This window comes from Lacerta agilis, chromosome 2, assembly GCF_009819535.1.
Source record: "Lacerta agilis isolate rLacAgi1 chromosome 2, rLacAgi1.pri, whole genome shotgun sequence".
NCBI lineage: Eukaryota > Metazoa > Chordata > Lepidosauria > Squamata > Lacertidae > Lacerta > Lacerta agilis.
Window position 1 is genome coordinate 57,805,002 of NC_046313.1, and position 17,858 is coordinate 57,822,859.

Genomic DNA, 17,858 nt, shown 5'->3' on the forward strand with positions numbered 1-17,858 from the left:
TTCTTTCTGCCTCATTGTTAATTGCTTTCCTTAATGTCCGTTTCTTGATGGTGAATACTAACTAAACTGGCTTGCTATGGGGACGATACACTGCGTCAAGATGGCTGTGTCCACAAGGAATAGCCAGTGGGATGTCTTCCAACACCTGTCCAACCCCACTTCCCATCAACCTCAGCCAGGAAGACCAACAGTCATGGACAGATGACATGAGTTGTAGTCCAACGCCATCTGCAGGCATACCGACTTCGCTTGATATGTAGGTGTCTGTTGTTTATCACTGAAAAGTCTCACAGATTTACAGCAAGCTTTTATAAACCAGAAGTAACTGCTATTGAGTTCAATGGGACTTATTTCCAGATTGATTACAGGAGTGCAGACTTAATTGCTTGAATGTCTGCTGTTTGAGAGAAAGTTTTGCTTAATTGTAACCTATATCTTTACCTATCTTATCAAAACCTTTACAAATTCATTCTATCTTTCCAGGCATTGTTCCATCTTAAAGCATTTCTAGTCCATTCTTCAGGCAAAAAGGATCCCCAGAGTGAATGACAAATGTTAACGATAAAACAGCCTCTTTTCTCAGGCTTACCATCTTAAGGATGCAACACAAAAAGAAAAGGGATTGGGAGACAGGAGGAAAAAAAGCAAACCCACACAGTACTTCTTAGCTACATGATTGCTGCAGTGTTCTGGGAGCACATGATTTGCTCCCCTTACTGAAGCTAAGCAGGTCTGGGTCTCATCAGCTCCTGGATGAGAGACCAATAAGGAACCCCACTGATCTCTGCCTTGAGTTCAATCATGGAATTAAGGTCAGATTTAAATGTAGTATAGAGACAACCAGTCAGGTTGTATATCCCCAGCAATGACCAGAGGAATGACCACTGGGAGGAAGGCAGAAAGAAGGAATGCCATGGTACGCCTGCATCAGCACAACTAGACACCTTCATCTGCCCTAGCTACAACAAAACATGTCCCATATCAGTCTCTACAGCCACAGCAGGTGCTGTAACTTTCCAGCAGTTTGACTTCACCTCCAAAGGCACCCTCCTCCATTGTCTCCTGCAACAGGCAAATGCCAACCATAAATGTAGTATATAATAATAATAATAATAATAATAATAATAATAATAATAATATGGTAGAGTCAAGCTCTAACTCATTTCTTGGCTATTTCCAGTCAGGCTTGCATCTATTTTTCCTCTATAGATGGCATTTTGCAACACAAGAAAAATCTGTCAAGTAAAAGATATTTAAGTACCAGAATAGCAGAAGCAGAAAGTATAGATAATCCAAAGTCATGCTGTGAGATATTTCTCTTTGAAATATTTCTATTTTTAATGGAATGCTTCTGCGGGGTTTATCTTGGTTTATGACCTCTTCATACACCACATTTTCATATGCAGAGAATTTCCTTATAAGAAAAAAGAAAGTGTATTTTCTTGCTTGTGGAAGTTGATGCAAATATTTATTTTGAAACAATTTTTTTTTTTTTTTAAACTAGCTGGTTTCTACGGTGCTACTGGAAGCATTTTTATTTTTTTGTTTCGACTATGGCAGACCAACACGGCTACCTACCTATAATTATATTTATTTTGCTGCAAGTAGGTGGATTGCAAAGGCACTAGGCTTCCTGCCCTATGTGCTCAAAGCATAATAAACATTTAAGCCAAGCTTCACAAATGATAGGGTTCTCTTTTCTTTTCCCCCCAGGAAATGTCATGTGAACAACCTTTAGGAGAGGGAAGGGAACTTGTGGGCCTCCAGGTGTTGTTGCTGAACTCCAACTCCCATCATTCCTGACCGCTGGCCATGCTGTCTGAGGTTGTTTTAGAATAACTGTAACCAGTGCTATTTTTCTAGAAAAAGAGGTGCTGGAACTCATCACGAACACCTCTTTCTCTTAGAAAGGCAATGGCGCCCACCTGAGAGGTGCCGGAACTGAGTCCCTGTGAGTTACCTCTGAAAAAAAAGCCCTGACTGAAACTTCCCTTTCATATATTCTCCTTTTTGTATATATAGGTAAATTTTCATAAAAGCAAATCACCCAAATGCAGTGGAGAGACAGCAGAGCTGAAGTTAAATAATCCCTTTGAGTTTTAGGTTGCCCTGTTCACATTCATTTATGCATAGCAAATTCAAGCACATTGTTCTGGTTCCTTTCAAAAGATACAGAGTGGGTTTTGTCAAACCTAAATTTCACTAGCTATTCAGCAGGCAGCTGAAGCCAGAGGTCTGCATGATTTTGTGCAACCACCTGCAAGGTTTAGTTTACCATTTATTTTTTGGAAGCATCACCCTGCTTTCCAGGTTTGCAATTTTGAATTTACATACTGCTGTCTCTTTGTAAGATAAATCATATTTTCATTTCAATCTGCATCTGCTTGGAATAGTATTCTGGTGGGCTTCCACTTGCCTGTGAGATCCAGCTTCCATTCTGCTGACTGTGTGTCGTTGGCAGAGTCCCAGGGTTTCATTCACACACTACTCATTCTTGCCATTATCAGCTCCATAGGCAGAAGGGCCGAATCTCAGCCTTGAATCAGTATTTGGCAGTTGTAATCAATGGAACAGTGATGGGTCTTGCATCATCTGAAGTGGGGTTGGGGGTTACCCATTGTCAACACCATCTTTCTACCTGTGCTGGAGCAAAGGCACCATCTAGAATACTCAAGTTCCCTTTACCAACACCACTTTATTTGCAGTTTGCTAGAGAGTCCAGGGAATCTGTCAACCATCACAGTGTTGACTATCACAAAGTTTGCTCCTACCTCCCATACCTTTGAGACAACTGGCAGACTGCAATTCACATACGCTTACAAATAATGGCTGCATGTACAGGTATTGTATGAAATAAAATCCGCATCCATGTAGCTGCTGTGCTCCAGCTGACATGTATCTTGTAGACAAAAGCAAGAGGTGTAGGTGATCAATTTATTTAATCAAATGTAGCCTCGCTTTATAAAATGTCAATGATGCATGGGTCCACTTCATGTAAACAATTTTTTCTCCAACTGAATAAATGGCTCCCTACAATTATGTATTAACTTGAAGCCTAGCAGAAATGCTAAGATAATTTCACTAATTGAATATGGGACTCTCAAACATTCCAGCCCATAGACTCCGAAGTATGTAGGGACAGGACTGAGTCGCCCCCCCCCCCCAATCTTGAGCGGCCATGCCTTGCCGGGCCTCCTCACTGTGGTGGAGGGCTTCATTGGGCTTACTCGCGGTAGCAGCAGGCCTCCCTGGGCCTTGTGCCCTCCTCCCGATGTGCATGACATCACATGTGTCTCTCCTGAAACTCCCAACATCTGTTAAACCTAGAACTACAAGACTTAGCTGCCGGGTAGTCTTTGTGGAGAAAAGGAAATGGTTCCTGCAGATATCCTAACCAATATGAATGGACAGCAAACAGATAGGATTTGCCTTTTGAGAGTCCCTAAGCCCAATATACCTTAAAATATATTAACTAGATAGCGGAGATAAACTCTGTTCAATGCTTGCTATTGAGCTTACGTCTCAGGGGTAGTTTGTGGTGATTTTTCTCTCTCGCCACTAAAAATAATTACATGGGATACAAGCAGAGAATAGCAATGATAAAGATTTAAGCCTGACTAGCCACGCACTTCTTCTGAATGCCTGAAAGTTAAGAAATAGCAAATGCTACAGTCTTCATTCTCAAACCATAATGCATGCGCATACAATAGATGTAAAGGGATTACAGGGAGTTGGAAGAATTTGTGAATTGTGTTATTTGCAGGGCAAATATGTTCATCTAATGAGAAGCACCTAGAAAGGCAGCTTATTTATCAGCCCTGCTGCAGAACCTTTATACAGATAACAATTATTTCCCTCTGTTCCCGTAAGAAACTAGAGCTGCAGGACTCACTTGCTGTTTTAAGCCTGTCAAAACTTAGGGAAAGCAGATTTGGGATTGTAAACTATTATGCAGTTCAACACAAACTGCCACATCTTCCAGGCAAGCATTTCTTTAAATTTCATGTTTAGCTGAGAAAGTGAGTATTAAGCACATCCAGGAATATGCTATGCTGGAGTTTGGACTGAGATCAGTGCTTTTTATATAGAACCCGGCGAGTCTGCGCATTCAGTCCTAAATAATGAATGAAACAGCTGCTGATGGTCCTCTGAAAACAAAGCGAGTGGCATCTAAGAAAATGTTGGTTCTAGAATTTGTTCTTCCTTTTAGTTATTCTGTGTGCTTAGGGATGGCAAAAGCGCACACTGACTTCCCCAAGCAGCCTTCTTCAGCTTAATAAACAGAACAATAACAAGAGTCAAGGACAGAAAGAAACGCTAGGTAAAAAGTCTGTTTTGCATCTGTCTTTGCTAAATGTCGAATCACAGCATCAAAGAACTAGAAGGAGCCAAAAGCCATCTGGTCCAATCCTCCTGTTGTTAGTTGGGACTCACCATCTTCTAATCAACTCGCACGGGCTCCAGAAGACTGCCAGACTCAAGGCATACACTAAATGAGAAGGCAACCACATTCCTGGAGTCAATAGCCAAAGATGACCTGGCAAAGATGTGCTTTCCTGGATCAAAATATGGGGAATGGTTGGCGCTGGTTCACACAGGATGCAACCCCTGTTATCAGTTCAGGAGCATACAGAGTTGTGTTTACATGGAGGCGCCACTTATGTGAAGCACTAGATCAGGCACATCGAACTCCCAAGAGACTGCAATCTACTCCAAGTATTAAAAAAAACTGGCTGTGATCTACCCATTGTCAATACCATGATCGCCCTGGGACACCCCTGCGATCGACCTGTTGGACATGCCTGCACTAGATGAATCCAAACATGAGCACTTAAATACTGTAATGAATTGGCAGGACGGCGGGGAGGAGGAAGAGGATCCTGACAAGGGGTGTAGATGGGGCTGGAATACACTGGGGCAAGCAGGGGATGGGGAAGGAAGTACTCACAGGGTGACAGAGGATGGCAAGGGGGTGGAGGTGAACAGGAACCAGAGCAGCAGGATCCATCACCAGAGCCAGTGGGGTCCCTTTCCCCATGAACACAGTAGGACCTAAGGCTTAGGGAGCAGCAGAAGTGGCACTCTAGGAGGCTGAGGCAGGCAAGGGCCCACCTCCCTAGCTGGCTAGGTGGGGCACGCTTGCTCTGGGAGGAGGGGTGTGATTCCTCAGCTGGAGTAGGGTTGGAACAGGGCCCCATGCCTCATCAAGCCCAGATGCTGCAGTTGGCATGCAGAATACAAAAAGGAAGCAGAGGTTAGGTGCTGTGTCTGCTCAGCCTTGGCCTGGATGCTCCTGGACCTCCACGGTACTGTTCTTTGGGTTTGAGACTGGACTGTATTCTGACTGCTGGATTTCAGACTTGGCTACTTGGGTTGACCCTGGATTGTATTTCCTGACCTTTGGACTTTGCTTGCCTGACTTGACCTACCTGTACTTGGACTTTGGACTTGACTTACTGACTTGCTGCCAGGTAGGCCAGGGGTTCAGACATATACACTTTTATGTTGGTGCAAGGGGGAAATAGGTATAAAAAGGAGAATTCCTGGGTACCAAGACCCAAGTTTTTGGGCAGGTATTCTTTGGTGACAGAAACCCACCAGAAATTTAAAAACACAATATATGCAGCAAATATGCCCTTCTGCATTCCAGAACTTCCTTCTTCCCTCAGGATAGGAAAAGACCATGTTTGGTAAGTTAAAAATTGGTTCACTTACTCTTCAAAGGTCAGGTTAATGTGCTTTTCCATTCATCAATAAGAAAAGTTGCACAGGCATTAAAACATGGCTTAGTGTCAAAGTGGTGAAGGTTCCTAAATTATTGATACAGGAATGGAAGAGAAGCTTGTTAAAGACATGTGGCTAAGATGGAGCAACCAGCTTAGCCTTTTCACGTGCTGACCTTCTTAGGTAGACTGAGGGAAAACAAAGTCTTGATTACCTAGTCCCTCCCCCGGTGAGCTAAGCCTGGCAGGACAGCTTCCTTTATGGTATTAACTCCTTCATGCATTAATTAGACTTAAGTATGTTGGTTATATGAGGCTGGTTATCCCAAATTTCCATTATAGTGAAATAATAGATCAGATCTTTTTGCACTAGTTGTTTATGGAACGTAAGTACGGGCTATTTGGTTAGTCCTGAAGGAATGTGGTGTTTTTTTGTGGTGCCCATACATTAAGCTAGAGGTGGGAACTAAAGACTAAGGGTGGCAGCCAAGTGCGGTCCTCCAGCCCTCATGACTCTTCTCAGGCCACATCCCCTTGTCAGCTCTGCCCCCTCCTCAAGTGCTTTTGTCTAGCTGGAATGTGCCCTTCAGCTGTGACAATGCCTTAGGCTTGCCTGGATACAGTGTGCATGTAGAAACGTCTTATTTTTGTGTAGCTGGAATGTGAGTTAAAATACAAAAGTTAAGGCTCACACCTCTTCCTCCATTCACTTTTGCCTCTGGCACTCAGGATCTCAATCCAGTGCCATCTACCAAAACTACTCAAAAATACGTAACTCTGGGCCCCATAACCCTTTGTGGGAATGTTAAGGATAGTAGGAAATTATATATTGAATAAGTATTATCCTTCCTTCATTCACGCTAGTGAGTGATGTAGAAGATCAGATTCCCCTCAATATAGCAGGAAGCTAGTTTGCAGATTCATTTGGATTACTTAAGAAATTCAATCTGGTTTGCCCATATGGATTATTTCTGGTATCCTCCTTTGTCCCTCTTAAAAGAATAAAGACACACGGGTATTTCCTTAAAAGTAACATGAAATTTACTCACATTCAGTTCACGATTAGATCCCTGAAAGGCAAGCTTTACTTAGTAGTTACATAACAAACTGTGAATTTATCTCATATGGAGATTGAGCTCATGTGTTGCCGGCTGAGAGCCAGCAGACAGCAAAATTACATTAAGAGAACAAAATGGCTGTAGGAGAGCAGCATGGCAGCAAGAGATCAGCAAGAGAGAAATCAAGAGAGAGAAAATGACTGTGTGACTTGGCTCTTTTATGGAGTCAACCAGGGCCACGCCCATCTCCCAGATCATATGCAGGGGGAGGAAGCTCCAGACCAGTGTAACAGGAAGTTACACTGACTGGGGTAACATCCTCTGGCCTGTGCCCACTCTAGGGAAATAAGGAATGTTGTACTTGACTGTTCCAATGGATTACATCCCACAACACCTCCTGTCCCCTTCTCAGTAAGCACCAGCAATCCACTGTGTTAGGAAGCTGGAAGACCAATAGTGCCCTACCTGTTCTGCCTCACCAGCCACTACCCGTTACAGGTATTGTAGTCCAACAAGATTTAGAAGGCCAAATATTATCACCATGAGGAACAAACCCATTTGATTAAACATCACTGTTCCGTTTGTATGGCTTCAGCTCTGATCTCCATTTGATTTAACGAAAGTATTTCATGCTACATCACTGAGCTTTGGCCAAGATCCAAAGGTTTGCAAATGACAGAGTGTGGCATGTAGTTATTAAGAGCCCTGATTTACAAGAGCAAGCTGGTGCTTTAAACAGAAAGCTAAGTGCCTATTAATACAGAGTTTAAAAGCTTCTCTGCCTCATTACTGTTTAGCTAAAAGCCTTCCAACTCCATGCTGCTCATTCCCTCCCCCTTACTTGTCAGAATGGAGATTGTGGAATATGTCATCATGGCCTGTCCACAACTTCCATCAGGATTCCTGAGAGCATCCTGTTGAGAGCCTGTTGCAGAAAGCGCAGAAATGCAGTGTGACCTAATTTATCCAATTAATGACATGAAAATTTGAAAATCTTTTGATACGGAAAGGTTTGGCTAAATTGACTTGGACATACCCACTGTCATAAAAAATAATAATGTTGAATTTGGGTAGTGACAGATTTTAAATAAACCAATTCAGATTATAAGAATCTTCTGTCGTACAATTTACAGCTTTAGGTCCTTTCATAGAATATTACCATGAGTGTCTGAGACTGGGAATTATTGTTTTGAAAGGATATAAAAGTAAATTGAAGTTTGAGGGTGCCTCCATGTTAGCCTTTCCTCCTACCATTAAAAACATAAACTATTGCTCTCTCGTTTTTGCCTGAGAATCTAGCAAATTTCTTATGAACTGTTACATGTGTGTGTTTCTCAGGAGTCATCTTGTGTTTATTTGTTCTTCATATTGCAGAGGTTTAGTAAGTTTTAGAACTTACCTGGCAAGACCAGGCAGGCCATTATTTGGGCTTCTCATGCTCCTGTTTCACTGGAATGAAGATGGAGCTTGTGATGTGGAGATGGAGCTTTCCTTGCTTTTTTTCTGCCATTGTCCATTAGGGCAAACAGGGCACTGTCCCTCCAGAGGTGTATTGAGGGGAGCATCACTGGTTCGCCCTCACTGGATGCCAAGCCGAGGGGCTGCCGCAACAATGATGTACAATGGAAGGTGAGGGGTGTGTGCATAGTGCAGGTCTCAAATTCCTTCTACATATAAGATCATCAATGAAACATCAATCCAGACCGAATGCAAATGAACCAAAATGTGATTCCACAATAACACTTTTTGTTTATTTATTCTCCCCTCCCCCCATCAACTTTCACAGCTAATGAAAACCTGGGGAGCTTTCTGAATTTGCCAGCCATTCCTCCTGAATAGCAAATGCTTCCTTTAATTAATAGTTGTTGGCACTTCCAGCTGCTGGTGCTTGATAAGCTGTGGGCAGAAGACCTAAAGCTATGAACATACTATTGATTTTACTATTGATCGGTACCTTTCTTTCTTTCTTTCTCTCTCACTGCTGCTATTTCACATGCAAATGGATGGTAATGGCTCCACGTTATGACTGCTCTATTCGGGTGGCATTTAAGAAGGTGCAATTTAATCCAGTGATCAGGATTTCCCAGTGTCTCATGGCACCCCACCCCCACCATCCAGCATTGTCAGAGCGAAGGGAGAAGTTAGGCTGCTGACAGAAAAGGCTGTTATCTTGAAAGAAATACAGCACTGTCTCCCAGAAGACTAATAGAAGAATTATCAACATGTCCTATGGGAGAACAATGATCACTTTTATGTTGGTTAATGTGACAAGCTGCCTAAGGGCACTTCTGCTTGGCAGCTCCCTTATAATATCAGTTTAGTGAAGGCCTTTTGAATCAATAGCATGGAAAGAGGCCCTTTGCAAAGGAGGCTTGTTTCCCCCACCTTGACATCAGAAAATGGGTTTTATAGGTTCCTTTAGTGGAGAGGTCTGATGGGGACGGAAGGGGACCAGAATAAGACAGGAAGCCTCTGTGTTGGCTTGTTATGAAGCATGTGTGGTGGTGTTATGTATTTAAAAATCCTAAACCACCTAAATTAGAATCATCTAAAGGGTGTGTAATATACAACAGAAACAAAATATGTAACATAATATAAAATCATCATGCGTGCCATAAAAGCATAAGCAACAGAAATATAAAGAAACAAGATACACAATCTAACCTCAGAGGTCAGAAACAGCCTGGGCAAAAAACTATGCTTAAAGGAGTTGTCCAAAATGGATAAATGAGAGTTATTTCAGACTATAAGACTAAACATGGGAATTGCCTCCTTCTGACTTACTGCCCCACAACAGTCCATAAAGCACAGTACCACCAACAGGTTTGCTCCTGAGTGATTGGATGGGTCTGGGGAGGAAGTCTTTCAGCTGGGCCCAAGTTGTTCAGGGTTTTAAAAGTCAACAAGAAGAACAGTTACAGGTAGGTCACCGTGTTGGTCTGTCATAGTCAAAACAAAATAAAATAAAAAATTCCTTCCAGTAGCACCTTAGAGACCAACTAAGTTTGTTCTTGGTATGAGCTTTCGTGTGCATGCGTGATCATGTGCATTGATCATGAGATAGACTCATGACATGCAAAGCGAGATACGTCAAGCCTTTAGTTGTTATACCGGTAATTGTGATGATTATGACGTACAGCTGATGAGAACCCCAACTTAACAATTTCAACTTTGGGGTTTTCATATCTCACTTGACATATCTCACTTTGCATGTCATGAGTCAATCTCGTATATTAAACTCCAGTAGCTAATGAAAACAATTGCTTACATAAATGGACTTTTCACGATATTCTGATTTTTCGAGTTTCATCTGTAGATGGGACGCTGAGGGTCCTCTAGTTCAATGCAGGAATCTCAACTAAAGCATCCATAATAGATGGCCATCAAACCTGAGTCCCAATTTGAGTCCCAGGATACCCTCTCTTTTGCCCTTGACATAGTCAGGCACACACACAATATTGTCCCTGCTGGGGCTCAAGGTATCATCTCTCGCTTTCCAGTCTCATGGTCCAAGGAATAAGCCTCTGGAGCCAGTGTGGACTGTGGCTCCCCTTACTGGCTGCGCTTTGGCTGCTTGTCAAAATATTTCCCTCTCTGATTGGGAATTGAGCCCTTGTTCCAGGGAGGCTGCTTGTGTTCTCTGAGGGTGTGGGTGCTGCGTTGGGCATTGGGTTCTCTTCCTTTCTGCTTGTGTGCTGTGCTCCCGAAAAACAGATTTAAAGCAGCATACGGGAACTCGTAAGCCCTGCTGGTAGGGACGTCTGGCCGTAGCAGGGCTACCAAAGATAAAGCCAGGGAGGCTGGTCATGTGCCACCAGGGTGACATTGATTGTGTTGTGGTGGTGCAAGGTTGTATGTATTCTCAATGCATGTCCTCCCTGCCACAAGCTCATTCCGTTGCTCCTTCCCTTCCTCATTGCTGTCACCATCCCTGGTTGGTGGGTTTTGGCAGTGTTTCCAGGACCAATGTGTCTGCTGCTTCCGTATTTCCTTGCTGTGTTTTGTCTCCTCCCCTCCTGGCCTAATATTGTGGCCATTCTACTGCCTGAATTGGTATACACAGGAAATGCTCTGCAAAAGTATTAAAATAAAGGCTTAAGCATTAGCCATAATTCGCACCACTGGTTCCCTTGCAGAAGTATTGAACAAATGTCAAAGAAGGAAAAGAACTTGGGGCTTTCACATGTTTCACAGTTATGTAATGTTTCAGGAGTTGGGGGGTGGGTAGAAGATGTGTAAGTTATGCAGTACAGGCAAGAGAACTTGAGCTCTAAAAAAAACAAAAACCTGAAATTGCTGGCTTCACTTGAAGAACAACTGTTCTATCATTCCAGTGACCATCACAGGTGCCTGGCCATGCAGCAAAATTTGAAGTGCTGCTGGTAACAACATTCCAGTAACAAAAGTATGTTTTTCTTTTCCAGAACTGGCAATAAGATTCCTTTTCATCTTGTGATCTCCCGTAAGAGAGGCTCTTGTCCATATTGACAGCTGGCCTCTTTCACAGACTCTGTCCAAAAGGCTGCACTAGACAGAGGCTGTCCATAAGGAAAATAGGAAACAGGTGTTGCCATACTAGTGAGCCACATCTTTGGGTCCTCAAATGTTTCCCAAGTTCTTTTATTTATACCATCGCTTAGAGTGGTGAAGGGGGTGCAATGGAAGTGGTACTTCTGCTGCAATTGTTAAGGATGGTCACTAGGGTTAGGATGGTTTCATTGTTATATTTATAAACATTTGTGCCTTTTTAGTATAACCTTTTATAGAAGATTATCCTGTTCATAAAAAGCCACAACAATAAAATAATAATGAAAAAAGAGCATAGTGTGAGCTCAAACCAGGCGGTTCTATAGGAATTTGGCATAATTCCGGGCAGAAAAGAAGAGGCAATCAGCTATTTGTTTGTTTTTTAAAATAATACATTTAAAAACATTTATACTCTACCTTTTACATACAAAAAACTTTTGCAGTATGCCTTACAAACAGATAAAACACAATACAAGAAAATCTAAATGCTGCAGAATAATAATAATAATAATAATAATAATAATAATAATGCAGAAAAGCCAGAGACTAAACTTTCACATTTAAAAGCTCAGAGAAAATATTTTAAAAGTGTTTCTGCCTAGTGCTGTTGTATCATAGGATGTCATACCATAGCAGGATCAAAATATACCGTATATGCATGCAGTCATGCTTACATTTCACTTCTCAAGTCTTTCCCCATGTATAAGTATGAACCAATGCCCCCCCCCAAATTAACATTCGAGTGATTGCATGAAATTAAACCCATTTAATAAATGACTGGGTTACACCTAGCATGCTTTGCATATTCTGTTTCAGAATAAATGAATATAACCAGGATGGTTTTCCATTTGCTGGCATGCATGCATCAGATACTGTATGTATATATATATATATATATATATATATATATATATATATATATAGAGTCAAATTTTATGAATCATCCACTGATTGTTCAAGACAGCAATTGCAACAACATACTCTGCTTTCTTTCACATTCAGAAATGAAATTGGATTGTTACAATGAGCCATTGTCTGGAGATAAAGTCACTGTCTCTCACAACAGCTGCGAGGAGTCTGGCACCACGGCAATTGCCAATACTGTTGCACAGGAAGAATAAGCATGAGCCGTAATGTTAATGCATAGCCTACTTAGTGTGAAGAAAGAAAGATGCTAACATATGCACCTTATTGGGAAAAAGCAAAAACAGGCAAACAGACGGGGGGGGTGGAGCCTGGGGATGCTGACCATTTGTTCAGAAAAACCAACAACTCAGAAGTACAAAATACAGATGTAAAATCTAGGGCTTCTTTCCCCCCCCCCCTTTGAATTTTGCAACCAGAGCTTGCTGGGAGTGGAAATAACCCTGAGAAATAACAGGCCTCGGTCCTGTATACCTGAATAGTGTGAAAGCAGGCAGAATGACTGGAAGTTAATTGCTGAGGCCATGAGACAACTGCCATTTCATGTTGTCATGTAGCTTGTTGCCTCACTCTTCCTTAGGCATGGAGTTCTTTTTCATATGTGATGCCAGTTGTACAATTTCAGGGTGCGAGCTTGCTTTTGCCGGGTAATTTATGTTAGGTCTAATTTAAGACAAGCAAACTCTCATCTCCTCATCAACATTTCTGATCTTTCATATTGGTCAGAGCTGAATATCCCTGTTCACAACAATATGTGGTGGGGAACTGTAGAAGAAGAACTAATGTTCTAGGGAGAGGCATGTCCTCAGTATCGCTTGATGTTCTTGCTGTCATTTTGAAAATATATCTATTGATATCCTGCAAATATGAAAACTTATGTCGATACTATACTGTACTGAAATGTTTAAATGTTTCTTTGATTGTGCTTTAATCTTCCTTCAACACTTGCCATCCTCTCCTGCCACATCCGTGTGGCACACCACGCCCTTTGAGAACCACCAACTTAAGATAATGCATGTTTATATGCTATTTTCACCAATGCATACAGTTTTAATGTACATTTTACCCCAGTATATGCATGTTTTGTATGCATTAAATGTGGACTGAATCAAATCTCTCCCCCCTCCTTACTCTCCATTGGCTTCCATCTGTAGGGAGGAGAGCTGCTGGCAGAAGGTGATTCTAGAAGCTTGGATACCTTAAGGGGCTTCTCTCCTGCTCCTTAATGTGAAGTTAGCAGGTGGCAAAGTGTGCTTAAGATCAGAATTGCTGCTAGAACAACATGCTCACCTTTCAAAAACCTTACTGGGCAAGGGTGCAGGGGTAAATTTCTTATGGATGTGCCCATCACGTTTTTATGTGCAGCACCAGGCTCAGCTGGAGAAGTGGGAAGGTGGGGTAGGCCTACGGATAGCATCTTCTTGGCCAGGTATCCAGTACATCTTTGAGGGTCTATACATGGTCTTGGGCTCCAGAGGCAGGATAGGGATTTTGCTGGTGCGTCAACCACCCAAACAGTCCTCTTACTCAAGCTGATGGAGGTGCTTTTGAGTGTGACAATGAGATTGGCATTGGGGGGCTTCAGCAACCTTGCTGGGACTAAAGTGCCTGAGGACGTCATGGTCACCAAGTTAACCATGGGTCCGTTTCAAAGAATATCAGGGCCAACACATGTCACAGAACAGATTTTAGATCTGGTTTTCTGCACAGTTATGAGGGAACATATTTGGAAGCTGGGGGAGCCAGATATGACTCCAGTCAGGTTTCCTTTCAGGGCTGCTCAAAAGCTTTGGAGGTCCACCCTGGCTTGACTCTTGTCCAGATGGATTTCTTATGGGCTGGAGGCGGGAAGAATTTCCTATGAGGGATCTTGTTGAGGCCCTGGTCTCTGCTAGTTGGGATGACAGGATCATGACACAATCATTCCTAAATGTCCTCATTTAGGAAGCAATAGAGCAAACAGCTTCACACTATTCTTGTTAGGGCTGCTAAGTACTGAACAGTGAAAGCTTCTCATTTTCCCACCTGTATTGAGAGAAAATAAAATGCAATAGTGACATCTAGTGGTCACATCCTAATAATGCAATAGAGACCTTTGGATTTTTATTTTTATTTTTTAGAACAGGAAGAGAGGTTTATTGAACCAGTGTTATTTTAAATATTTGCATATTCATGTCAACAAGCTGAGGCCAAGAATAAATGCTGGCAATTGTTTTCTTTGTTATCTGTCAGATTATTCGTCATTCTCATAGTCAGCTGGGTTCTTCCTTTTAAGACGTTCAAGTTCTTAGGTTCCCCAGGAATAGATGACATAGGCCACAACAAAGGGAGGCACCACCCGGAAGACCTGTGAACTGAACCGCCTCCAGACATTAAGAATTCCTTTGGAGAAGTAGTTTGGGAAAGCTCTTTGTTCAAATGGAGACAAGCTGTAGGTGATCACATGCTTTACTCTCTCCAAGTTTCCAAAGTGAATACCCATTTTGGCAGGCTGTTCCGTTCAGTTCCTTGCAGGAAAGGTCACCGCTTCTCACTCCAGCATCAGCAACGGCCAAGACCTTTGGATTTTAAGGGTTTTACACAAGTGGCTTGCTAGTTCAATTTCCAGGACTGATAGTGAAAGGTAACTTTCATTTTTGTTAAAGTGTGTTTCCTGCCTTCTCCACTCTTCTGCCCTTCTGATGACCTATTGCCATGTGCTACAAAGCTTTTACCGGCAGCTCAGTTTGTATCGGGCAGATTTCATGTTCTGCAGAACTACAAAAAAGCTGAATTGCAGGTGGTTGTGGCACTTCCTTTTCAAATTCATCTAAGTTTTGCAATTTATTTTAAAGTTGCCTTTTGAATCTATTGGCTCAGATTTAACTACGTGTTGTGAAAAGGGTCCTGATCTGATGCAGCAGCAGGCTACTGCACACACATCGCCAGAGAATTAGAGATATCCTCCAAGCAAGTGATGGGAGCTGGGGGTGCAGGCTTATACTCTGTTAAGCCGCGTGTTCCAGCTTTTGAGTGCCAATGTTGCTGATGATCCACTTGTATCAAGGGAGGTGTCTGGAACACTGCACACCCAGCACAAACCTAGGCACATTTTCTGTTTAGTAACTCAGGGCACTTCCAAACAACCTGTTTGTTGAGCATCCATCCTGATTTCTTTGCAAGGAGGTTAGACAATGTCTGCTATTTCGTGAGCGTTCATCCCGATTAGTTTGTGGGGAGGTTAGAAAAGGTTGCATTATACTGCACCGTTCAGTACATTTCCCTGTCGTTTCCTTCTCTCAAAATGCCCGACCTTTTTGGAAAGCAGGTTTGTTGCACAAGAGCTCTAACTCAACTTGAAATGCATGGCCTGAATTTGCCAATATGTGACTGAATCCTACCCAAATATAGAGACCGTTTGGCAGTGCCTTACTTAGGAAGTTATTACACCTCCTCCTTCGCCCTGTCATGCTTCTTAATGCATAAGCTACCATATCTCAGCAAAGCTACCTTTGGGAAAGTCACAAGAACTGTGTCTTTCAAAATGCATCTTCTCTCTTTCAAAGTGGGCAAAAACAAACAAACAAAACAGTCACCCCAACCCACCCTTTTAACTTTCAATCCAGCTTAAATTTGTTTGGCACATCAGGAAACTGAAGTGATATTTATATCATTCTAAGCAGCAAGCTATTCTGGACCCAGTAACAGACTCCATGTTAGAAAAAGGCTGTTTTTGCAAGATTTCTGGAAAAGAATGTCTGGCAGGAAGCTGTGCACCAGAATGAGAAAAGCCTCTCTCCTACGTGCAAGCTCTTGCTGGTGATCTTTGCAGTGGTGCCTACATAGCACTTGGGAACTGATTTGTTAGAAGGACAGAATCTAATTTCACTCTGCCTTCACACACCTCCCAAGACTGCTTACGAAGCAAGAGTATTAAAAGTAGGCATGAAGATGTTTGCTCCCCTCCCCTCTGTGCCATCCCCCTTTCCGTGGGCTTGTGTTTCCCTACTTTCCACTTTTAACAAATTCTGGTTTTAACTAAAATGACTTCCAGTCTTGGAAGCATGCACTGTGTGCCAGGGCTTTCAGTCTCTCTTGGGTCATTTACATCTCCACCCACTCACTGCTTATATTCCAATTCATACAACTGCATTGATAAAACACCACCAAAAATGCAGGGATTGTACATATGATTGCCATCATCATGGTTCTTTTTGTAGGTGGTGCTCCTGCATTTTGGGGAAAGGCCAAAGAAAGATGTCTTGATACACTGTATGCACAGTTTCATCAACACTGCCTTTTTGGGGGAGGGCAGTTTTATCAAGACACACATCCATAACTGGTTGGGGGCAGGGAGGGAAATGACAGCTTACAGCATATCTTGATGTGTACTGTATTGGGTTGGAGGAGGAACCCTCATCTTTTCATTTTAAATGACTGGCTTCAAAATTCAGTTGATGAAAGTCGCCAAGATTAGAGCCACCAGGCATTCAAACTGCGTTGAAAAAAAGAGGAGGGTAATAATAAAAGGGCATTCTATAACAGAGCTAGGAAAAAGCCCAAAGGTGAAAAGTATGTTGAACGAGTATTGTTGGCTTCGAAAGATGGAACATCTTTTTCAGATGTATGATTTCCCTTTTATTTTAGCAGAGGTTTGCCACCAGCGACAACTAGAGTATAACACCAAAGCAAACTGAACAGTGTACAGTGGATGCTCGGGTTGCGAATGTGATCCGTGCAGGAGGCACGTTCACAACCCGCAGCGCCGCGTCTGCACACGCGTGGGTTGCAATTCGGCACTTCTGCGCATGCGCAAAGTGCCAAAACCTGGAAAACTGGGTTCGGCGCATCCGTAACCTGAAAATGCGCAATCCGCAGCGATCGCAACTCGAGGTATGACTGTATAGGTATAATCTCATCTTGGCACATGAAAGCTGCTCTAAGCCTCAGAGTCTACTTACCAGGATAAGCAATATATGAACAAACATTCAACCCCGTTTGGTGGAGGGAAGCCAGTATGCTTTACCCATCACTTGAAGGTTACATATACAGTAAAGGCCTCTTGAAATATTAAAGGGAGGTTTGGCACTTTTTCTGGTCACCAGATGCATTCACAAACTTTGATAACTTCTCTCCTATGAAGAGGAAGGAGTTGTAGAGAATTTGCAGCATTGTTCTTTTCATTCTTCATTTGCAAGGAAATACATGGATCCCCTCCTTTGAGAAGGTCAGCAAAATCCATAATATTTCCTAGGAGGCAGGTACAGGACTGTTACAGAAAGGTTCGTTCTTATGCACCAGCAAGTGCACATCGAAGTATTCTATCTGTACAAGTAAACTGTTTTCTGGTTTTTAACTTAAGATGTTATGATTGTTTTGTATAAATGTATTGTTTGGTCTTGACAAAAACTTAACCGATTTAGACACAGAATTTACCATGGTTCACCTTAGAAATACAGTGAGGTGCACCGCCAAGCAGAAGCTGTTTTTCGTTCCTTCAGCTCCCTTGTGACACCAGTAAATCCAAAACACTTCTTCTATTGTCTTCACAAAAGACATAGAAGACCTTGTACTTGCATGAAGGCAATCCAAGTTTTGTTTCCTCTCTGCTGCCAGTTCTGGAGAAATTTTAACAGAAGGGAGCAAG

The 17,858-nt window shown here is 42.4% G+C and overlaps 1 protein-coding gene across 1 annotated transcript; it reads right to left on the reverse strand.

The window, feature by feature from the left end:
* Positions 1-14,344: 14,344 nt before the first annotated feature.
* On the reverse strand, positions 14,345-14,778 carry LOC117042924 (cytochrome b-c1 complex subunit 8-like). The gene is given in 1 exon segment (XM_033142555.1): positions 14,345-14,778. A coding segment is annotated over 1 exon segment (249 nt). The 5' UTR covers positions 14,715-14,778; the 3' UTR covers positions 14,345-14,465.
* Between the last annotated feature and the right edge of the window lie 3,080 nt (positions 14,779-17,858).